The sequence below is a fragment of the Ixodes scapularis genome, unplaced genomic scaffold (genome assembly GCF_016920785.2).
Source record: "Ixodes scapularis isolate PalLabHiFi unplaced genomic scaffold, ASM1692078v2 PGA_scaffold7__128_contigs__length_106722199, whole genome shotgun sequence".
Taxonomy (NCBI): Eukaryota; Metazoa; Arthropoda; class Arachnida; order Ixodida; family Ixodidae; genus Ixodes; species Ixodes scapularis.
The window spans coordinates 16,142,751-16,167,075 of NW_024609882.1; the positions used below are offsets into that span (position 1 = coordinate 16,142,751).

The window sequence follows — 24,325 nt, forward strand, 5'->3', positions numbered from 1 at the left end:
ACGTCCATCGAGTCAGAACATCCATCCGCAAGCTTGAAAGCCCGGGACCTTGAAAAGTTGGAAGATATATTTATTATTTTTGTTGAGTTGAGTCATACTTGAATAGGGTCAGCTGAACAATTACAAATTTGAAAAACCGTGAGAGGAAAAGACATACACACCGCTGCGGCGCGGCGGTGTATTTGTTCAGCTGATCCTATTCAAGTATGTATCAACTAGCTTAAGTAAAACCTGGAGTTGACTCACTCCTGTGCACATAGCTATCATATCGTTTTAGCCTTTCTCTATAAGGTTGTATGCGTGGTGTATGCCTAGTGTTATAAATTGGGCGCATTATTTTTTTTTCTTGTACTTAAGTGCCTCATACAAAGTCTTCGGTCGTTTTGAGGCACAATGAACTAAATAAATAAATAACTTATAAGATACCGCTTGTACTTTGCGATGACGGTTCCGGGAAGGATACAATTCGCCTTCGCCAGGGACCTGCGCGTTGCTCGGCCACAGGTACCTCCACTGGACGCTTCCGGAGGGGAGCAATTTGCCCAAGCCGCAAGCTGTTCAGAACAGCTTCTGGCTTTCAAACATAGTCTCCAAAGACATCTGAGTTTGAGATCGATGGACCACGCACCACCAACATGGTGGAAGGGTGGCATAACAGACGGCACAGCCAACTGATGGCTCATCATCCAGACCCTGGTGAATTCATACAGTTCCTGCAAGTTGTCTAGCGTTCCTCGCAAAACAGGATCCAGGCCCTCCTCTTGGATGCCCTCGCGGGATGTCTGCACCGGCGGTTTAAGGGACCAGACGTAACAAGCTGCTGCAAGAGGAGATGGCTATGTTTTCGTGCTACTTGGCGAATGCAGTTCCGACATTTCAAGATGTTCTCAACTACGTTGACAGGATTTCAATGATTGGAGTCCTTCCATAGAACGAACTGACTAGTACGTGAGCCGGATTGCCTACAAATTTGTAATTTTTATTGATGTATGCTTGTGCACACAATAAACTGTTTTGAATGCATCGGGCAATACTGGCGTTTTATTCAACGACCTTTCGTAAATATCATGGCGTCGCATCTCGGAGTGAAAGCCCGTTAACCCCTTGGTCTGCAGTGCGGTGGAAGCCAAAGAACAATAGAAGGCAACGAAGGTGCGCAGGAAACTGGTCATCCGAAGGAGATGCCCCACGCTTCTTGCCCTATCGGGGCATGACCGCACGGGCTTGGATGGGGCAATCAGTGAATACAACTATGGTTTTTATCGTCGTTTATCAGCCGGAAATGTGAAGGTTTAATGCAGGTTAGCGAGCATGTTTGAGCCGAGGAAGGAATCCAAGGTGCCGCGTCCCTTTTCCTTGTACCGTGTTACAACCGCCCTCTAATCCTCGAGGGCAGCCCACGACGTGAATAAGCGCCTTGGTTGTCGCGGAGGACATCGTATCCATCAAATGGCGAGCGAGATAGCGTACGACAGCGCGATCATGATGCCGCAGCTGGCGACCACGTCCAAGGCTCCAGTGGCCACCCTGCGCACCATGGAGTCTTCCGGGGCCGTCTGCGGCGTCAGGGGCGACGCGACGCGAGCCGGGGAACCCAAGATGGCGTCGCGCGCTCCAGCCCACGCGTGCGGTCCCTCCAGTCTGAACTGGTAGGACAGGCAGGGCCCGGCGAAGCAGCGCCTGAACAGGGCTGGGTCCTTGAGGGCCATCAGGCTCAGGTTGGGCTTGACTCCGATTAGGCTGGCCAATTCGTCCATGTAGGCGATCCAGTGGACCTGAAATGGACGCGTGGTTAATCGTTATGCGTATACTGGAGGTTGATAAAGATGAAGAATACCTACAAGTGTGTCAGATAAAGGGTAAGAAGAATATTTGCCATAATTTCGGCAAGGTTGCTAATCGAGGGCCTGCAGCGGGAAAAACGTTTCCACTCTACATTTTGAGGTTTCGTCAGGCCTTATTTTCAGATTGGTGCTATGGTGTAATAATAAATTACTTTCTTTTTTGTAATCCTCTTCAATCCTTTTCTTTAATGGTCACTTTCAGGGGTCAATCATCACTTTCCGGGGTAATAACTTTAAGGCAACTCTTTACTTGGACGGATTTATTATCTTCAGTGCGAAACATCGTAGCGAAGCGTCGGCTGCAACTTTTCACCTTCCAGGTCCAGGAGGCTCCTTCCAATTTTCGCCTGCCAGCTTTACTTGCTTGTGCCATGTCCAGTGTGATTTTAAAGGGGCGGTGCAATGATATTCAATTGGAATTTTCACTTTACACGAGCTTACTGCCACTAGTGGGACTCGAGGATACTCGCACGCAACGCCACTGGCCGAGAAACTCCTCTGTTACGGTGTAATTTCAAAGACAAAAGGGAGCGTTGTCATTCAATCTCTCCTTCGCAAAGCTTGATGACGTAAATAGGGGATCGCAGTATCCTCCAGTGACGATATTTGAATGCGGCCCATACACTGGACCCGACTATTGCGTGGGCACTCGATTTGGGCCCGTGCTAACCGATAGCTCGAGAAGCATGTGGGTGGTGGCAAGTGTCCAATGGCTGCAATGACGACAATAGCCGAACCATAACAATGTCTGGAACTCAGCGCGTGTCCTGTGCCTTGCCAACCCCACCGCGTGTCTATAATCAACACTGGCGGCATATAATCGGCTCCAGATCACGTGCCCGATTGTTCTGGCTTTGAGTTGAGGGAGCGAACGCTGCTCGTTTTTCTCTAATTTATTTTTTTTTTTGCGACTTTTGCGAGGAAGAAAATGAACGGGTATTTTATAGGTTATAAACGCCAGGGAATCATTCTAAGCGGTATTTACAAAGAAAAAAAAAAAACATTGTTGCGCCGCCCCTTCCATGTTTGAGGCTGAGGTCCACTCAACCTCAAACATGAGCTCGAGGTTGAGTTGATCTCAGCGTGGTCAAAATAAGTCTCATGTAAAGTAAAAAAAATATATATAATACACCGTTTTTGTTTTTCCAATCTTCAATTTATTGCATGCACGTATATTTTTTTTAATGAGGCCATACATTTATTAACTCATCCAATTTGCGCAAGAGGAGAAAATGAATGTTAACAATTCCGCGCATTCGTTATGAATTAGTCGCTCTTCCGCTAAACAGTGGCCGAGGGGGGCTAGCGCACACCAGCTCGGAGCACGTGGAGCGAAAGCACGCGCTGCAGAACCCAGGGATTCTGGGTTCGATCCCCACCCTATGCCCTTTTCGATCTGGATGAGCATCGTACCGGCGTGCGGTCGTGTATCACTACTGCGTGGTGCACGTTAAAGACCCCTGTCTAGCGGTTGTACTGCACCGGCTATATTGCTCATCAACACCTAGGAAACAAGGGCTTGGGGCCAACACATCCATCGCACCATTGCATCAATCGTGCAGTTACGACCAATTTTGTGCATTTAGATCCATCGTGTCCGTACATTCATAGTTCCAGTACATCCATCGTGCCACTACATCCAATTTTGGCCAGTTCATTCAACGAGCCACTGCATCCATCATGCCGTTACATGCATCGTGCCATCACATCCACCGCGCCATCAAATCCATCGAGCAGCTTCTTCCAACGACATGCCATTTCATCTATCAATCACGCAGGTTTATTTCTTCGTTTAACTATGCTGCATAAGTGTTCACATTATTTTGAAGAGTCATAAGCTGAATTGAATGCACAAAATCGAAAAGGGCCCTTTGTGCGACATGCATCTTCTGCGGCCCTCGGCGTCTCCAAAGTCGAAGACGCATCGTCAGCTTTTTTGCTGCTTTTTTCGCCCTCAAAATTAGCTATATATAAACTTTATTATAAAATTAGGATGGTACACACAATCACACCACTTATTTCTCTTTGAGAAAAAAAAATCTGAATGTCTTACAGAATTTAATTGTGATATACTAACGTTCTGGGGATTACCGTTTGTTCCTTGTTGCTCCCGAACCAATGGGGATAGCAAGACGTCTGCTTCTTGCGCAGGGGTTGCTGTGACGTCAGCAAGACGCCGACCTTTGATTGGCTCTGAATGAAGGATACTGGGTGGACCTCAAAGCAAGCTGCCTTGAGGTCTACCCACTATCTTTTATTCAGAACCAGTCAGAGCTCGGCGTTCTGACGTCACCACAACCCCTGCAAAAGAAGTATGCGAACTTGCTCTCCGCGTAAGAATGCGATAATGCAAAAAGCCCAATGGTGGCTATCTTGGCTTCTATGGATGCGCTAGCACGACGGATGTAATGGCACGTGAGGTGTCATGACAGGGAGGACGAGCAATTACGTCCATCGAGAAACTACATCCAACGAGCAACTACATCCAACGGGCAACTACATTCATCGAGCAGCTGCATCCATACACATGTCAACACATCCAACGAGCTAGTATATCCACCGTGCCATTACATCCATCGATGGATGTAATGGCTCGGTGGATGTGGTGGCTCGACGGGGGACTTGTCTCGATTCCATCGAGACAAGTCGCCCCGTGAGTCAGGCTAAGTTCAAGGCTGTATAAACATACACGCACCCATAGCCTCCCCTGTACCGACAAAGCCTGGCAGATCGCCACGAGACGCGGCCGCCAAAAGTGAACAGGTAGTGCGGTAGAGAGCGGATGAAAGAAGAGGCATGTAACGGGCGCCCCGCTGCGGCGAGACGCCAAAACACAGTTGTTCCAAGCGATGGAATGTACGCTCGTGCTCCACGCGTTCTTCGTGCGACCGCTTCTTTTCTCGTCGGGTTTGAAAACCATGTTTCGGGTCTTCGTCGCCGCAGAAGCTGTGCGCTGAATACCAGAAATCCTCTCTGCTACCAGATCCTCGCGCTCCAAGTCTGCGACCGGGAACTCTATGACTCCGTCGTCGAACTGTAGGGCTTTGTGAGATATAAAAAAAACTATAACACACTTTCTTTTTTTTTTTTTCTTTTTTTTTTTGTGAGGGCGGGAGGAATTTTGGTGTGACCTACGCACTCGCGGAGTGCGAGGTTGCGTGGCAGGTTCTTACCGCTAGATTGGTTGCAAAGGCCGTGGCATCGGCCGCTGTCACCCTAAAATTGAAAGTGAAAGCTCGTCGCGCGGCAGCGAGACACAGCACGTGGATGGCATCACTAGCTTGTCATACATGCGTCGCTTTGCATTGGTCCTATTTCTTGTGGGGTTTAGCAGTCATAAATCTCACGTAGACCATTCTCCGGTAAAACGGCAAAACTGATATCGGTGGTGTCATGCAAAGGACTCGTGCCACGAGTCCTCGTACGTGCAAGCTGGTGGAAACAGCAGCAACAACAACAAATTCTCTGGCTTGGGGCATTTGGTACTGGTGTCGCCATCTCGTTGAACCCATTGAAAATAAGTCTAACGAAAACGGCCCTATCAAATTTATTTACAGAAATACGCTAATACCAAGACATTTAGGCTTCCCCGTAAGGGTTTTAAAATTAAGATAGGAGACGCGTCAAGTACGTTTTGTCACTTTTGTGATCTCAGATATTTTATTCTCAAATTTTCTCGTAATCCGCTCAAACCAAACACAATGTTCATATTCCCGGATTTTATTTAAAATATTCAGCCCTCTGAGGAAAAAAATCCAAGGGTCTTACGAACTTCATTCTATCTTCATAATGAACCTAAAAAATATTCAATACTCTGGTGCATTCCTGCAACGCAGGTTTGTGTAGCGAAATTTTCCCATTGAGTGACGAGGGGGTGAATCCCCCTTTATACGCTAATCTAATTTCTTTTAACGGACAGATTTTGAGTTTGGGACTGCTGTAAAAGACTGAAAAATAATTGTCCCCTGCGTCCGCTCCCGCTTTCGCACCGCAGACTTAAAGCCAATTTCATATACATAAATTGGATCCTTGGATCAAAAGGGAATTTCATATAAAAAGACAATTTGGAACTAATCTACGGGGAAAATAAACCTGGGCGCCACCAAGAAAACAACCGAGGAAGGACAAACTGGGAAGAAGGACCCCGAGACCCCCACCCCCGCCGGACCCCGCACAGAAGCCATGAGTGTCTTGCACAGTTGGTTCGACGAGACCACAAGGCAACCATACTCAACCGAGCAGTCCCGCCGCAGTGATCTTTGCTATCCCACGATTATGTGTTAGGGGAGCCGGCTTCGGATTTTGGACGTCGTGTCGAACGCAGTCTAGTATGGCCTTGTTTTCATCTTCCCTGTTATTTCCCACCAAAAGATAAATGAAAAATACCGCTGTCGGTGCGTTCTCAACTTGTCCTTGCACCCATATGTGTTCCCGACACGTTTCAAATTTCTTGACCCATGCTTGCCCTTTCGGATGCAATAGTAAGCCCACACCTCCTACCCGTCGGTTGCCTTACACCCTGTAACACCCAGCCCAGCACCATGAAGGATCCCCGCGGCTCTTCAGCGTCACGCAAGTAAGTCTCAGCAATCCCAGACAAAGAGAATTGTTGTTCACTGCGCATTATATATATGCATCTCATTCCACTTCCGTTGACGCCTTGCACCATTCAAATTAAAAGAAAAAAAAAAACGATGACACTTGCTTTTTGTCTTGTTTCATCAGAAGGCAGCGGTACTTCAGAAGTCCCCAGTTTGCCTATTACCCATACCCCCTAACACTGCATTCCCGCCATTTGTTTGCGGACTAAGCGGTTCACCATTGGCGCGAACTCCAGCGCCGTCATGTATGCCTGGTGTTGGACGTGGCCAGGTTACAGGGGTGACTCTTGTTATGCTGGTGGACTCATTCTAACAGTTGACATTGGAGAACTCTCTCTGTCTTGCACGACCACCTTGGACCCTGTCATCCCACCGCTCTGGTGTACAGGAACAACGGGTGCCCGTATCTCGGGAAAAGTATGCACCTGGGACAGTTGTCCGCTTTGGGGTTGCAGTGTATACGCCGGTCTGTTGATCAGCGGAGGTTGGTGTCCATCCATCTGAGTATTTACTCTTAGATTCCTGACATGAGGCACTCCGATATGGGGGGGGGGGGGGGGGGGGGGGGGTCCAACAGTCATCCCTGGGATGTCGTAAGTGGCGCGCTTTTTCGGCAACATTTCTGTGTGTCCTACTCGTGGGTAGCTCCAATATCGCCACGGATCGCTTTGATACTGGCGTCCGACTTTGTCCCTTCTTCTGAGACATTAAAAAACGGCTTGCCACAGCACCGTGTCGTTCTGTCACGACTCGGATATCTTCTTCGCCATATTGGAGTCCGTCCTTGTGCATTGCTCCATTGCTTGTCAGCTCACGGCTTAGGTCGATGAACCTTACTTTGATGCTCTTGCATATAGTTGCTTCAGCCTGGCGTTCAGTAGCACGGTCGCCGCATGTATTCGTTTGCCTCTCCAGTCTCTCTCTGGCACTGAACAGATCGCCAAAGATTCTTTGCGGTTGGTCCATTTCATCCTCAGACACTCCACTATTGCGTCCCGTTGTTCATCCCTGAGTATGTCATTTGCGCCCATATCTAGTATATGCAGACGTGGCGTGTTTCAAGCCTGCTCTTCATACGTCTCGAGCAGTTCATGCACCACCTGCGTCGTGGCTGTCCTGTTCATTACAAACTCTAAGCTTTAGGGGCCTCTGATCTCCTCAATGAGCTATACTTAGCAGTCCGTGCGACATTGCCATCTCTTACGATAATTATTTCTCGTTGTATCCACGCAAAGGTCTCATCTGCTCTTCTTTATTGGTCGGCTGTATGCTGTACATTCTCTGCTCTGCGATATCGGGGACATGTTTCTCCGGGCCGAACTTGACCATGCTGTCTCTGAGAGCTTCGGAATTAAGAGGGATTTCTTGGAATTCGTCATTGCCGCACTGTGTTCCAGTGTTACCGCTCATTCACACTGGAAGCGGATCCGCGTTCGCAAAGCGGTTGCGAACGCGGTTGTATAAAGATCCAGTGCAATTGCACGCGCACTTGATGTCATCGAGTGCGCGTGCAATTGTACTGGATCTTTATACAACCGCGTTCGCTACCGCTTTGCGAACGCGGATCGGCTTCCAGTGTGAATGAGCGGTTACTCAGTGCGGAGGGGATTCCATTCTGCTGACATCGAGTTAAGTCGGTGGCTTCCCCCCGAAGCCTCATCTTCTGTTTATCCCCCGGATCTGTAGAATTTCTTACCTCACATATTGATTCAGCCGCAAGTTTGTTAAGCTCGATTTCAGCGCTAGGGTTTCTCGACATTTTCTCCTATTTTTATACCCGTAGCTCTAGTTCAGCTACCTTGTCTCGAAGATCACATATTTCCGCCCGCAGATTCGGGCCATCCCTTCTTGCTCCGTCTTCAATCCGCTGTATTCTTTCGTTCATGCTTCTCGTTCCTTTAATCTTCGCGCATACGTCCTTTCTACTGCGTCATTCATTGTATCATCTCTGTTCGCCTTGACCTTCAAACCAGTCATCGTCTCGATGGAGCTGATCAGACTCTGGTCGATGTCTAAATCTGCTGGCCGAACGAGGAGAACTGTCGTGGTCGACGACTCCGGAGCGGTGAAAAAGGCTAGTGTCTTGGCTCACCTCGATAGCAGTCCCTGGGTATGGTCGGTCTAATGTCCTTGGACACTCCGTTTCACAGGCGTCGAGCAACCGGGTGTGAGCTATGCCTCTGTCAGGGTCGCGATGTGTCAGGTAGCGGTGCGTCTGCGCTTGTGTCTTCATGACTTTCCAGTGATGCTGGTTCCCACTCTACACCAGCCGGCACATCCTCGGGGCATTCCGTGGCGGCTTGCAAGCGCTCAAGCAATTCGCTCTTCGTGCCGACAGTAGGTAGTTTCGATCTGGATGAGCATCGTACCGGCGTGCGGTCGTGTGTCACTACTGCGTGGTGCACGTTAAAGACCCCAGGCTAGCGGTTGACCGCACTGGCTAAATTGCTCATCTACAGCTGGGAGACTCGTCGCCCCTGTGAGGCAGACCAAGTTCTAGGCTGTATAAACACACACACAACCCAATTTTTTTAGGTAGATTCCTTGATTTCAGCTCCCGCTTGAGATCCACAACCCTCATCTTCGCCGCCATTTTCTAGACCGGATTAAAGCAGCGGTGATAAGCTCTTGGTTGCCGATGGCAAAATACGAATAGGCGTTCTTCGAGAGTGATACCCAGGAGTGCCGGATGTTGTTCGAAATCTCTGTAGCACTATTGATGAGGATCCAAACTGCAGGAACCGTGAAAATTGTCAATCGAGATGGGAGCTCAATTCTCAGCTACCTAGCTGGTACAGGGCTGTAGATCCTATTCAAAATTGTGCGTGTCATCTAGTAGCTGCCGTGCCAACTAGATGAGCCCACATAATAATTGGGGTTGTGTGGATATTTATACAGCGTGGAGTTAGTCAGCCATTTAAAAGTTACGACGAGTCACCCGCTGTAGATGAGAAATTTAGCCAGTGCAGTACAACCGCTAGCCAGTGGGCTTTAAATGTGCACCACGCAGTAGTGATACACGACCGGACGCCGGTACGATGCTCATCCAGTTCACAATTGTTTGTGGATGTGTTTCTTCCACCGTGACTCTGAGCGTGCATTGGACACAGGACTCGTCAGCGTACGGCGTGAACTCGGCTCAGCTCGTATCAAAAAATAAGTGCTACATATGCGTTCGGCCAGGGCTCGGATCCAATCACACGTTTCGTGTCCAATAGATGAATGAATGTTAATAGATGTACCCTTTGTAAAGGGGCGGTAGCTTGCGCCGCCTGGTCGAAGTCTAAAAAGACAAACATATTGCCACGTGCTTCACCGAGTGAGGGCGTGCGTGGCCGTGTGGTTATTGCGCTTGACTGTCGCGCGGAAGATCTGGGTTGATTCCAGGTAGCGGAATGTTCTTTCATTTATTCTTTCTGCTTGTCGTTCTTGCAAGGTCGAGAACTTTCTAGTCTCATCAAGTTACGAATGTTCTACGCGCCGAACGTTCTAGGCAGAATGTTTCAGAAACCCACGCCGGTACAAAAGGTGCTCCGTGTGACTAGCCGGGGTCAGTCTCGTCCCAGCGTTCGACCCTGCTGTTACGCCGACTTCGACGCCCGCGACGCTCTGTTGTAATATTCTGTTCCTTTTTTTTTTTTTTTTTTGGGGGGGGGGGCACAAGTTCGCCACATTAAACGTTTCAGTTCCCTCAATTATTCCTTGCTCGTCACTTCGTCATTCGTGACAATATGGTTCCTCCCGCCCTTCTGAGCCAAATTTCTCTCCCTAACTATCACCAGGCGGTGTGGGACATCGTCAGGATCAGAACCGTATATACTGAGAGAGTTTGACCATCTTAAGGAGATTTTGACAGCCTGGCAACCACAGCAGCGTAGTCTGACCATTTAGGATATAGGGGTCGGCGGCGTTTTGAAACCGCCGGGGTAAAATGTTTTTTTGCCGATTAGTGTAAAGGTGGCAGTGCGACGGATATCTTCCAGAAGGTGTATAGGCATACCGAGACCGCTACCAGCGGACCACTTGGTTTCGGCGCGGAGCCGTTACCGTGGGGGCGATCAAGAAGCCCTTCCTCCGGAGCGCTCAACGACCCGTTAGGCCTACCAACCGGGCGTAGGGCGCGAGTGTTTTTTCGACACGGCTAAACGACGGAATCTGGCGGTGGTGGCTGGGGCGTCTCGGAAACCAGGCAAGGGAGACACCTAACATCATGACTCCATGGAGGAAAACAATGACAACCAGTCAAAGTCAAATGGAAAAGGCAAAGAAGAGGGGAAAGCGAGACAAGGCGTCAGTGGAGTGCGAAGGCTGTGAAAAATGGGTGGATATCAGCGAGACACCGTTCGAATCATGCACGGAGGCGGAGAACAGTACATACAAAAGTAAGGAGTGCAAGGAAAATGAGGTGAGAAGAATCACCTTGGAGGAGGAGATCGAACGGCAAGTTAATGCCTTGAGAGAGGCAATGAGAGTGAAGCTGGAGGAGGCAAAGACAGAGAGAGCGGCCATAGAAAGTAGGATGTTGGCGAAGCTCGAAGAAGAGAGAACCTTGAGAATAGCGACGGAAGAGAAACTGAAAGCAATAATGCAGGAGGAAAGGAACAAGAGAGAAAAATTAGGGGAGATGTTTAATGAATGGATGAAGTCATGTGAACCAGAGCAAATGACGGTCAACGGGGCTGAAAACGCGCCGCAACAGCTGGAACCGAGAAACGGGGTCAAAGAAAAGATGACATACCACACAGACGGGAAAGAGACAGTTAGCTTTTCCCAAGAACGGACGGGAAGTGGAGATCTGGATAAGGAGCAGGGGAGACAGACGACTGGAGGCCAAACACAAAGAAGCCAGCACAGGAACTACAAGGAGGCCCTCATGAGGCAGAGAGCAGACCCAGATGACGGGACAAAGAAACAGGACAAAGAGAAGAAGGTGGACAAGAGAGTCTTAGTGGTAGGGGACACCAATGCCTTCAAGATAAAGAGAGCCACACTGAAGGTGGTAGATTACGACAAGAAAGTTCACTTTGCAACTAAGCCGGGAGCACAACTGAGAGAGTCACTCGAGAGAGCAGAGAGGGATGGGAAAATATGGAATGCAGAGGCAGGAGTGGTGGTCATACATGCGGGAGTGACAGACGTGCAAGGTGAAGAATCGGTGGAAGAAATGGCAGCGGAGCTAGGGAAACGGCTTGAGGACTGGACCACGAGAGCCCCGAAACATTCTTTTATGGTGTATGAAGTCCCAGAAATCAAAGACAAGGGGGACCCACTTAAAGAGAGGTGCGCCAAGTGGAACAGGCTATCAAGAGAGATCAGCCAGCAGCTGGGACCGAGGGTGGAGGTGGTAAAGAACACAGGAACGGGAAACGACATGGAAGATGGCTGCTACAACAGAGATGCGGCAATTGAAGAGGAACAAGCACTGGGTAACAGACTAAAGAGTTTTTTAGGACTGAAATGCAAGGGGAAAAGCGTGACACCGATGAAAAGGCGACAGGAAAGAATGGAAGGCAGGCTGACTCTGGACCAGAGACTACAGCGACTCGAGGAACAACTCCAGAGGATGTGTCCCCCACAGGGACATGCCCACTAAGAAGAGAAAGTAGGAGGGATGGTGCCTGCAAAAACACGAGAGGCGGAAAACACAAAAAGGCACCAGACCGGGAAAGAAGGAAAAACAGACGAGCAAAAAAGAAAAAGAGGGAAGTGAAGATTGCCTTTTTAAACCTACAGGGAGGAAGGAAAGCAGGAAAATGGGAAGAGGCCTTTCAGAAGTTACAAGATGATAAGATTGGAATGTTCGCAGTCACAGAAACCCACCTCAGAGATGAAGAAAGACCCCCGGATTGCGAAGGGCTTTTTTGGGATGGGGTAAACAGAAAGGACAGTGAGAGAAGGGGAGGGGGGGTAGGATGCTTTAGCGGGCCAGGCTGGCAAAGAGAAAGTCCAGAGTGCAGAGAGCACATGTGGTTGACGGGGACACTGGCGGGGAGAAAGGTGGCAGTGGCAGTGGTGTACCTGTGGACGGGGGCAGACAGCAGGGAGACAAACATCAAGCTAATCAAGTGCATTGAAAAAGACTATCACAACATTGGGAGACCTACCATTATGGTAGGCGATTTCAACGGACACCTAGAGGAGTTTGATGGGAGAACAGACGGTAATGGAAAGCTGCTGCAGGACATGGCGGAACACCTGGATATGGTAATCGTCAACACACAAGATAAATGCATAGGAAAGACGACATGGACGGCCAGAGGGATGAGCTCTACAATCGATTATTGCCTGGTGTCCCCGGACCTGTATGAAAAACTGAACTACATGGAGATAGACGAGCAAGGCGACAAGAGCTTGGGAAGTGATCACAACAGATTGCTGATCACTTTCGGAGGAAAGCCGACGGAAAAGACAGTCAGCGAACCTATGAGACCACATCACATAACGCAAGCAGAAGCACAAACCATTGCGCAGAAACTGGAGGAAGAGGTGGAAACCAGGCAGGTGGAGACGTACGGGAACCTCATGCGGTGGTGGAAGGACCACCTGGAAAAACTGAAACGACCGACACGAGGGAAGCGGAGGAGAAAACGATGGTGGGATGTGGAGGTGAAGGAGGCCATTACAAGAAGGCAACTGGCAAACAGGACTCTGCGAGGGACCATCAGAAAACGAAAGGAGGAGAAGAAAGCCCCCCTACAGAAAGATTCAAGAGAATGGAGGGAGTACCAGAGCAGGAAAATAGAGGTGACAGTTTTGATTCAAAGCAAAATGGCCAAGGTAGATAAGAGATTTTTGGAAGAACTGAGAGAGGCAGGACGTGAGGCCCCACTGAAGTTCTGGCGACATGTACAGGGCCAAACAGGTCGACCCAGGGAGGATGCTGTAATCAAAGACGATGCAACGGGAAAGGAACTGGACCCTGGAAAGACCAACCGGTACATTGAGAGGTGGATAGGGGACATGTTCACAGGGGACAGCCGACAAATGGACAGTGAGGAGGGGGAGACGGAGGACGAACTGCAGGAGCAACCGAGCAGAGAGGAAATCACGGAGAGGGAGTTAAATAGAGCAGTCAAGAGGATAGGAGGAACCACAGCCACTGGAATGGACGAAATCCCAATGAGGCTGGTGAAGGAGCTGGGGCCAGAGACGAGAGCACTGCTGCGCGAGATCCTCAACCAGATCCTGAAGGAGGGATGGGTGCCGGAGGAGTGGCGAACCTCAAGACTCAGACTCATCTACAAGGGAAAAGGGCAAAAGTCAACGCTCGGAAACTACCGCCCCATAGCCATCACATCGGTACTCTACCGCGTGTTCACACAAATAATACGAGACCGACTGCAGACATGGGCAGAGGCAGAAGGAGTCCTGGGGGAGCTGCAGAATGGGTTCCGGTGGGGGAGACGCCTTGAGGACAATTTATTCGTGCTGACGCAGGCCATCGAGATTGCCCAGAAGGAGAACCGCCCCCTTTACCTCTGTTTTCTCGATATCAGCAAGGCTTACGACACGGTCGAACATCGAAAACTGTGGACGCAGCTGGAAGAGCGGGGACTCTGCAGAGAGTGGATAGACCTCTTGCGAGAAGTGTACAGAGGGACGACGGTGGTGGCACAGTGGCAGCAGGAGACAACACATCCAGTGACCTGCTCCAAGGGCTTGAGACAGGGCTGCCCGCTGTCGCCGCTATTGTTTATGCTGTACATAGCAGGAATCGAAAAGCGGCTGCAGGAGAGTGGGGAGGGTTTCTCACTGGAATATTCGGAAGGCGGGGAAAGGAAGGGAGGAAAACTCCCGGGACTCATCTACGCCGACGATATGGTGCTGATGGCGGACTCGCTGCAGGGCCTGCAGGGGCTCATGAACGAGTGTGGTGCAATGGGAGAGGCCCTGGGGCTTAGTTTCAGTTCGCACAAATCTGGGCTGATGGCCTTTGGGGCAGCAGAGGAAAACGGGACCGCCAACCTGTCCATTCAAGCCAATCCTGTACCTTGGGTGGACCACTACAAATATCTGGGTGTAAACCTACAGAAGGGACACCACTACCTCCTAGAGCACGAGACGAAGGTCAAGGCGAAGAGCAGGAAGAACAAGGGCATAGCAACGGCCAGGGCCCTCTGGGGATATAACCGATACGAGGTAACCCGAGCGGTCTGGAAGATGGTGGCGGTGCCGGGGCTCACTTTTGGCAACTCAGTGTTGTGCCTGTCATCAGGTACCAGGCAATACCTCGAGGTCCGTCAGAGGGAGGTGGGAAGGTCGGCACTGGGAGCAAGCCGAACAGCACCGAACGAAGCCGTCCAAGGAGACATGGGCTGGTCCGGTTTTGAGGCCAGGGAGGCCCGAGCCAAGCTGGACTTCGAGCGACGCCTCAGCCGGATGAGCGAAGAGCGCTGGGCCAGACAGGTCTTCAAGTATGTACATCTTCGGTCCGTCCCAACCCGGTGGGTGCGACGGACGCGCCAGCTGGCACAGCGATACGAGGTCAACGGCCCACTCCTCTACCCAGCCGCGGAGCAGCCGGAACTGCAGCAGAGCATCCGCACGAGGGTGATCGAGAGCGAGACGCGGCGATGGGCGGAAGCGGCACGTCTGAAACCAGCGCTGGCCCTGTATGCCAGGGAGAAACAGGAGGTGAAGCGAATACCTTTCATGGACAACAGCAAGGGCAGTGCACTGCTTTCGGACGCCCGAGGCGGCATGCTGCGGACCCGCGTTTTCCGCGCGAAGTACATGGACATGGACGTGAAGTGCGTCATGTGCGCGCAGGGAGCAGACGAGACGGCGGAACACGTCATACTGGAATGCACGGGTATAAAGCCGGACGTGACGTACGAACCAGACATGGCGGTGGCGCTGGGTTTCCGGGGCGTTGACGAACAGTACGACGCCGATAGCTCGCAGCCAGTGGAGGTGACAAAGAGGAGACTGGAGTGTTGGTGGAGGAGAGCAAAAGAACACAACTACGTTTTTGGCTAGTGTAGCTACTAGCCAGGCTAGATCCAGCGCTGCTGAGATCCCCCGATACAAAGGGGTTAGCCCCAAATCCAATCCAATCCAATCCAATCCACCGGGGGATGACTACTTCCGTCCGCCATTTTGGGGCTCTGACCTATAGGAACTCTATGCGATTTCTCAGGAATAAAGAAGACAAAGAAGTAACGCCATTTTGAATTATCGCGAAATCCGCTGGTTCTAGCGGGCATCAAGCTCCGCCCATTAGCCAAACTCTCTCAGTATAAACGGCTCTGGCCAGGATGAGATGGCGACCACCAATGTTGCTTGACGGGGTTTTGAAAAAGAGTATATTGTACTTGATCACTTTTAACAGCAAAAAGAGGACTAATGCATATATATATATATACAGGGTGTTTTTTTTTTATTCTTACACATTTCTTTAAAAAAAACGTGAAAGCTACACTAATGCGGTTTCTGCAGGTGGGTTATGCGGCCGGGCGGACATTATGTGGGTAGCTAATCTTTGCGATAAGTCGGCTAATTAATTAAAATTTGTTAACTAACTTTTTAATTAGTGGAAATAGACATATTGTTCCAATAGGAACTTGCTGAGCATCATCGAAAACCCCTAAATCAACTATTTTTAGAAGGATATAGCGCCGGGGCAGCATTTTACGGCGTTCTGTAAAAACGCTCTATTTGGACGCGTTCCTAGATTTCGGTTTCTTATCGGAGCGCATCTACGCGCCCGCAATCCTGCTCCCCGGTGGTCGCGGCGTGAAGCCACCTCCTCGCCTCCCTCGTAGAATAAAGGGAAGTACGCCGCACGCCTGTTGCGCGTCTCAGCCACTGGGGAGCAGGACCGCGGGCGCGGTGATTTCTGGCTGGCATTTCTGGATATCAAGGGTGCCTATGACAATGTGAACCAAAGAAACCTGTGGGACATAATGGAGAACTTAAACCTAGATGAAGGACTAACAGCACTATTAAGGAACATTTACAAAGATAACAAGGTGATTATAACATGGGAAGGAAAGGCGACAGGGAAAATAGAGATAAGACGAGGCCTTAGGCAGGGGTGCCCGTTATCGCCTTTGCTGTTTATGTTGTATCTGAGAGGATTGGAGGATAGACTAGAGAAGAGTGGGCTTGGGTTCAACCTTTCTTACAGTAAGCTAGGCCAAAAAATTCAGCAATCCTTACCGGGATTGATGTATGCGGATGATATTGTACTAATGGCTAACAACAGGACAGAGTTGCAGGAATTAATGAGCATCTGTGGTAGGGAAGGAGAGGAATTAGGTTTAGAATTCAGTAGCGAAAAATCGGCAGTCATGATTTTTAACGAGGATGAAGTTGAGAGGCTGAAGATACAGAATATTACAGTTGAGAGAGCTAGTAAATACAAGTATCTAGGAGTATGGATATGTGATGGTGCAGAATATCTCAGAGACCATGAAAAGTATATAATAGGTAAGGGCAACAGAAATGCAGCTGTAATGAAAAATAGAGCACTTTGGAATTACAACAGGTATGAGGTGGTGAGAGAGATTTGGAAAGGGGTCATGGTGCCTGGCTTGACTTTTGGAAACGCAGTGCTATGCATGAAATCCGAAGTGCATGCGAAACTAGAAATAAAACAGCGCGGAGTAGGTAGACTGGCTTTGGGGGCACATTGCAAAACGCCAAACCAGGGAGTACAAGGAGACATGGGATGGGCATCATTTGAGAGCAGGGAAGCGGTGAGCAAGGTAGAATTTGAGGATAGGTTGAGGCTAATGGACGGGGAGCAATGGGCACGAAAGGTTTTCAGCTATTTATACATGAGGAGTGTAGACACCAAGTGGAGACAGCGCACTAGGAAATTAAGAGGAAAGTTTTTGGGCTATAGCGAAGATACGGAAGAGCAAGTCTCAGTTAAGAAGAAAGTTAAGGCCACAGAAAGAGATCGGTGGCTAGAGGGAATGCAGACAAAGACGGCTCTGGAAAGCTATAGATTAAACAAAAGAGTTATTGCCAAAGAAAGCATTTATGACAATTCTAGGGGAAGCTCATTGCTGTTTGAGGCAAGAACGGGTGTTCTGCGAACCAGAACATACAGAGTGAAGTACCAGGAAATTGATACAGTGTGCACTGCTTGTGGAGAGGAGAACGAGACGGCTGAGCACTTGATACTTTACTGTAAAGGGCTTCACCCAATGCCTACCGAAGACAACATAGATTTAATAAAGTCATTGGGTTTTAGAGACAGCGAAGGGAGAGTGGATTTCAAGACTGTAGAGATTACCAAGCAAAGATTAAGTGAATGGTGGCAGAAATCGAGAGAAAACTAGGTATTTTCTTATTCGCTGATGGCAAGGGGGTTTCATAGCCTCACTTTCTTTGCACTGCGAAGTGAATATAGATTTCACATTTAAATATTCTAAGCTTAAATGGTAAAACAAAATGGCTAGGTGGCGTAAGCTACCGCCCGATCCAAAGGGCTCAGCCGTATTCATCCATCCATCCATCCATGATGCGCTCCGATAAGAAACCGAAATCTAGAAACGCGCCCAAATGGAGCGTTTTTACAGAATGCTGTAAAATGCTTCCCCGGCGTTATATCCTTCCACAAACGGTTGATTTCGTGGTTTTCGATGATGCTCTATAAGTTTCTAATTGAAACCATATGTCTATTTCCACTAATTAAAAAGTTAATAAACAAGTTTTAATTAATTAGCCGACTTATCGCAAAAATTAGCCACCCACATAATGTCCGCCCGGCCGCATAACCCAGCTGCACAAACCGCATTAGTGTAGCTTTCACGGTTTTTTTTTAAACAAATGTGTAAGAATAAAAAAAAAAACACTGTATATATATATATGTGTGGATATATATATATATATACCTACCTGCGTGGCGTAGCGGTCGCTGTCGACGGCAAGGACGGACGCCCTCTTGGCCGCTTCCTTGGCCTGCCTTTGCGCGTCCGGCAGGTCTAGCTTCCCGCTGAGGACTCTGGACACGTAGCGGGCCTGCATCTCGGCCACGGGCCAGAAGCTCCCGATGGGGTCCACGAGTCCTATAAAGGCCATAGCGGGCGGCCGGTGCCTGCCCGCGGGGAAGATGAACTTGAAGAGCTCGACGCGGCCCTCGGTGATGCAGGCGGCCACGTCCTCCGGCAGGAAGGCGTACTTCTTGACGTAGCCCGTGGCCAGAATGACGTCGTCCACCGCGACCCGGGAGCCGTCCTCGAACTCGACCGAATCTTTGCTGAATCGGGACACGTTGCCCCGGATCTGCAGGCATGCGCACTCGCCGACGTCGTTTATCCGGATTCGCTGGCTTCGATCGCTTGTTCAACCCGCCTTCCCACCGCTACTACATCGCATAAAAGACAGTCTGCAGACGTGTTGTAAACATAAATACGTGTGAAGAAAACATGCTTCGACCATGCTTGAGACGTGCCCCGCAGATAATTCAATCACCATGTCTGCAGCGAGCGGACGCCGTGTCTTTTGTACGAGTAGGACAGCAGCTTTAGTGTCCTTTTATACTGTAGTCTATAAATCAGCTTCTGCTTCTGACGTCAAGCCAGGGCGGTGGCGCTGGTTATGAAACGGAGTAGTCACAGCCTTCGCCGTTCAATCGGTTCGAATCGATGCGGCTTTTTCTAGTTCACGAAAACTAAATGTTCACCCCTGTGGTTTTTGTTTCTCTTTAAAGTTTTTTACATTCCGTGCTCCGCTGAAGCCGTTCAGGTTATTTACGACTCGGTAGCAGCACAACTTTGAAAGCCATATTCTGTAAGCTTCAGACTCGCAGCAGCAGAGGCTTCGCTAAGAGACCTGGTTGTTTCACCGAATTAAGTCCCTGAATATCTGAAGCCTGTTAGCGAAACGTCGGCAGCAAGCAGTCTGATCGCTTCAGGAACTACAACTTCTTCAAAAGATGGATCCACCGAGAAGCTATATAGGTATAGTGAAACGTCGCAATATCTACCTTGGTGCGTGTTTTATCGACTTTTACTAGACCTCCGTGTTCTGCGCATATCCTGACGCAAGGGCTGCTCACCTGAATGGTTCCCGTGAGTATCCTAGCCGGCAGGACGTCGTTGACGAAGGGCTGCTGGTCCAGCGCCCTGTGGCTCGGCTGAAGCTGGTAGAGCTTGTGGTCGAAGTGCCTGTTTAGCCTGTGCTCGTACGCCCTTGCGGTCAGGTCGAACGGCAGCAGGCTGCGGGCCGTGTTCAGCGCCCGGGTGCACAGCGTCAGGTCCATCGGCTGGCCGTGCGGACCCAGCCGGGGAGCCACCCACGTGCCCCGTCGGGTGCTCACGTACACCTGCGCTCGTGGTGCGGAGATTGTTTCCATTTCGCTGAACCAAAGCCCGACTGATTCCCAATGGCATCATGCACATAGGCTATGACATAGGACAAGTGAAACTGGAGACGCGAGGAAGTGACATGAAGCAGTCATTTCTAGCTAATATTGAATAACCAGTTCACACGACAGAGACGTTGGCGGACATGTAAAGCGCCCCAAGCGGTTGATGCGGGGAAACGTTCTTGTTGCCTGTGCGTCAAGGCGTTGGCCCTCCAGCTCTTCTATTTATTTTGTAGATTTCTGTACTGGGAGTTCATTACTGCTTGTTCTTTACTTCATCTCATGCCACAGATGCGCGTTACTATGAGGGCAAACATATGTGCGCGTCAAGTGCTGCGTAATCGATTTACTGCTGTTTAAACTTCAACCGTGCTTCATATCTCTTCGGTCACGGATGAAAAGTGGGCTCCATGACAGTGTCCCCGAGTTCACCTGCAGCCTGGCTTCCCTAATATAATCGGGAACGGCAAAACAATGATATATTTACCTGATGTCCGACAATCGGATCCTCCCCAGACGGCAATTCCAGCTTACCGCTCACCTGCGCGGCGACGTAGCTGAGTTCGGCCGCGATGTCCCCGCCGGAGTTTCCCAGTCCCACAACGAGAACCCTGCGGTCTTCGAAGGCCGACGCCCTCCGATAGTCGTGGGCGTGGATGACGCGACCGGCGAACTCGTCCAGTCCCGGGAAGCTGGGCAGCTTGGGGACGGCGTGGTGGCCGCTGCACACCATCACGGCGTCCGCGGTCGCCTCGAACGGTGTCCCGGACACCGTGTCCGTGCCGCGGACTGTCCAGCGGCAGTCGTCCGTCTCCCGGATCGACGTGACGAGGTGGTTGTAGCGAATGTGGGGCTCCAGGCGAAACTTCTCGCTGTAGAGACTGTGCGGACGGAATACGGGTAACGACCGGTAAATATGATACCTCGCTGGACAGAGGACACTCAACTTCTGATTGGTCAAGTGTCCAGCCGCGTTCACACTGCGAATACACCATACAAACATTGTCTGCAGGCATGCTTCGAAGCGTAGTAATGTATGAGGTAAACATGTTTTCGAACATGATGTGTCCCAGATAGCGCTTTCAACATGTCTGCAACAAATTCCGTTTTTTTTTTTTTTTTTTTTTTTTTGTACGATGTATTAGCGGTGAGACTTATTGAGAAATCGGGGACTTTTAGCAAACCGTTACCCTGTTCCGGGTACTGCACAATACTGGAGCCTTTGAAGCCTCCTTTTAAGTGCACGACCCCCTGCCCCCCGCGGTCACGATGTCACTGCGGGGACGCTCTTATAAGCATGCTTCAAGGGTTTCGAAAATATTCCGCAGAAAACGGTAACGGGTCGCTAAAAGTCCCCATTAACAGACACGAACAGGTTGGTCCGAATAATGGTTGCACTTCGCGCGAACAACTGCATATCGTGTATACCTAAAACATGAAGCACGCTCTTGCAGCTCTCCATTCGCGCATGCAGCATGCAGTGGGATATGTTGAAGGAAGGGAAAGGGGGGAGGGGGCAGTAATGGTGTCGTTTTTATAAGAACAGTTGCCATGGCAACGTACATGAACGGTGTAAAAACTTGCTGCCAGCGCACTAAACAAATTAACAGTCCTGTCAGCTTCCATGGATACCCGCAATATGAAGGACTAAATTAACTTATTTAACTTAATATGATGAAAGTGAAAATTAAAAAAAAAAAAAACAGGCAAGCTTGTGAACAAATTCTATAATGATAACCCGGAGACTGCGAACAAAATTCGGCAGACACACTTAAGACTGCTTACGTGTGGGAATGCGAAAGCATTATATAGTCCCTTTGGTGAAATGTTTTCGACATGCATTAAAGACGATAATAATCCCCGGAGAAGGGGAACAAGGGGGACATTGGTCCAGCTCGCTTGCACCTTTGCATGAATTGCACATTTATCATGCATTAAACTTCTTTCGTCTGATTCGGTGTTTGTGTTTGCGTATAGGTTGGCCTCAGACCGGAAATACGCCGTCTCAAAACAAGACGGTGTGTGTAATTGTCTGTTTATTTTTCTAATTATTATTATTTTGTAATTTGTCCCCAGATTTGGAATTATCATGGTTGTCACATGAAGAAAATAAACTTAAGTTTTGCACATTATTCGAGCGCTGCGCGAGGTAGTTTTTACAAGATTTTGTTGTCGAAGGAAGAACCGCTGCTTTTGGCCTTTGAAGCGTCTTGATAAAATAATGAAGCGAATCTAAGATGCACCTAATGATGCATCTAATTCAACAGATGAAGGTGGAATATGTCATTCCGCAAGGTGCCGAACTTTCTTTTATTGCGGTGCTTGAGGTGTTTATTCTCTTCTTTTCTTTTTCTTCTTTTTTTTTTTTTGGAGGGGGGGGGGGGGGGGGGGAGAGATGGGAGGGGAGGAAGTTTATTACTGCATGCCGATGGTAATTAATTTCCTACGAAATCACTGCCCTCGCCATTACGTGGGAAACTCTCTGACCGTGACGCCATGTGTCGTCAGTATGACATTATATCTCGTCGTGAGAGAGACGAGTGTGCTCATTAAAGCGGTCCACAGCGAATGCCGCCAACTCTCTAAAAAATGGTCTGCAAGTTTACTTCTCTGCACAACACAAAGACACTCGATCAAGGCGAACAATAGCAGGATCCAATGCGATTGACGAAGATCAGATTGCGATTAGCAGGTCTGAAAACTGCAGTGAGCTCAAGGACAACAAGCAAGCGAAACGCCATGCTGCATGGTCCCTGCGCACATCCCCTATTTTTCAGATCTAATCTTCAATCAATTCAATGTTTATTTGATGAGTTGAAGAGTTTGGTCCCATATGCTGGGACCGGCTACTTCAGATCAAGTAATGTACAGTATGAATGATGAATAACATCCAAATATAAAATGATAACACCATGAATAATACTCTCAGTTGCCGTACACGCACAAAAAAAATACACGGTGAGAGAAGCGATTACGCAATAAATACATATGTACATATGTACAATAGATTACTGTAACATAGTAAAAAACTTACTATAAAAAAACGCAGTTATCTTTTAAGGGCCCGTTGTGCGTGTTTTGACCTTCGTATGATACCTAATATCTGTAAACGTGATTCTTTTACTGACACAAAGATAGATCTAATCTTATTTATGAGCTGCGAAATACTCTGGGACCTGGTATTATTCACCGTGATTGGCTGTCTTTGTGTCCTGTAGAAAAATAAACTCACACTTTTTTTTTATTTTTTTTTTTTACAGCGAAGCTATTAAGGGCTAGGTTCCTCGGGGTCGTGCCCGGTACCAAATGTCAACACAACACTCTGGTAGCCGCCGTCGCTCATAGATGGCGGTAGCTGTCCAGAGTGTTGTGTTTGTCGGTTGTCTGCTGGCCATCGTCGCTCATAGATCGCGGCAACCTTTCCAACCTTTCCACTCTGGCTTGCCGACTTGCGGACGGCCATTACTTCAATTCCACCATAGTACAGCTTCGCTGGTCTTCCTTCTTCACCAAAGTGAAAAGGCTGAAAGTTTTTTTTTGTTTTTGTTTTTGTTTTGTGTGTGTGCGGTACGACCCACCGGAGGTACTCGAGCATCCCGGCATGGTGGAGGTAGTTGGGCGCCTCCGGACCCGGCGGGAAGTCGCTGTACGCCGAGAACTCTTTGGAGCTGTTGAGGACCGTGTTGCGAGCCACGCTGCCCACGCCCTCTAGCGGCACCTCGCGGTAGCGCCACAGGCCGCCCAGGCCCTCGGTTCGCTCGAAGCAGACCACGTCCAGGCCCTCTTCCAGACAAGACTTGATGGACGGGAGGCCGCTGCTGCCGGCTCCTATGACGACCACCAGGCGGCGCTTGGCTTCGTCGTTTCTCCCGTTCTGCGCCATCTTAGATCCCGTGCAAAAAGTGACCAGATCGTATTTCGTCGTCGTCGTCGTCATGCTTAGAGAGTTTCAGTAGACCGTTTCGTTACCTTCGATAAGCATACGCGACAACGATACGATGCATGTGCAAAGGCATCGGCGGAGCATCGGAGTCATCGGAACAAACGACTAAAACACTATATTCTTATTAATAGCATTATTGTTATTATCATTATCAGCATCCCTATTATCATTATTTAACGCACCTTGAAGAGCCATACTGACCTTGGTTGCAACGTCGTTATGTAAAAGCAGAAAGCTAGAAATGAACACTGAAACATTCGTAAACCAGAAATGAATGATGTTACACGAAAGAAAACGTGTAACACAAGTTAAATATTTACGTAAAGAACGGTTAAAAACAGATCAGTACTTGTATATTATATTGTATAACATAAAATATCGTTTTTTTTATAGCCTATAAAATAAATCTTCAGACAGTCGGTGCACGTTGTGCTTCCAGCGTGATATAATGGCTTCGTTGCACAGCAACGCTGCTATGCAGATTATTCCAGTCCGCTGTTGTAACTGGCAAAGTGAAGTTCAAGAAGGAAGATAGAAGTGAAAATGGGGACGATCTTTACGCATTTCAATTCGAGATGCGGCCTGATGGTAACACAACTAATTAAGGCGTTGTGTG

At 49.1% G+C, this 24,325-nt stretch overlaps 1 protein-coding gene across 1 annotated transcript; it reads right to left on the reverse strand.

The window, feature by feature from the left end:
* Positions 1-1,241: 1,241 nt before the first annotated feature.
* Positions 1,242-23,718, reverse strand: LOC8037062 (flavin-containing monooxygenase 5). The gene is made up of 5 exons (XM_040208430.1): positions 23,345-23,718; positions 20,308-20,647; positions 19,458-19,724; positions 18,296-18,682; positions 1,242-1,775 (listed from the first exon to the last, which is right to left on the reverse strand). Exons 1-5 carry the CDS (start codon positions 23,701-23,703, stop codon positions 1,446-1,448), a joined length of 1,683 nt encoding a protein of 560 aa, XP_040064364.1. The 5' UTR covers positions 23,704-23,718; the 3' UTR covers positions 1,242-1,445.
* Positions 23,719-24,325: the final 607 nt, after the last annotated feature.

What these genes read in the sequence shown, in the direction of transcription:
- LOC8037062 (XM_040208430.1), bottom strand. Translation starts at nt 23,703, where the DNA reads ATGACGACGACGACGACGAAATACGATCTGGTCACTTTTTGCACGGGA. An exon ending in GGGATGCTCGAGTACCTCCG is followed by an intron (nt 20,648 to 23,344) that starts GTGGGTCGTACC and finishes CCGTCCGCACAG; the next exon opens with TCTCTACAGCGAGAAGTTTC. An exon ending in GCGACCGCTACGCCACGCAG is followed by an intron (nt 1,776 to 18,295) that starts GTAGGTATATAT and finishes CGTCCATTTCAG; the next exon opens with GTCCACTGGATCGCCTACAT.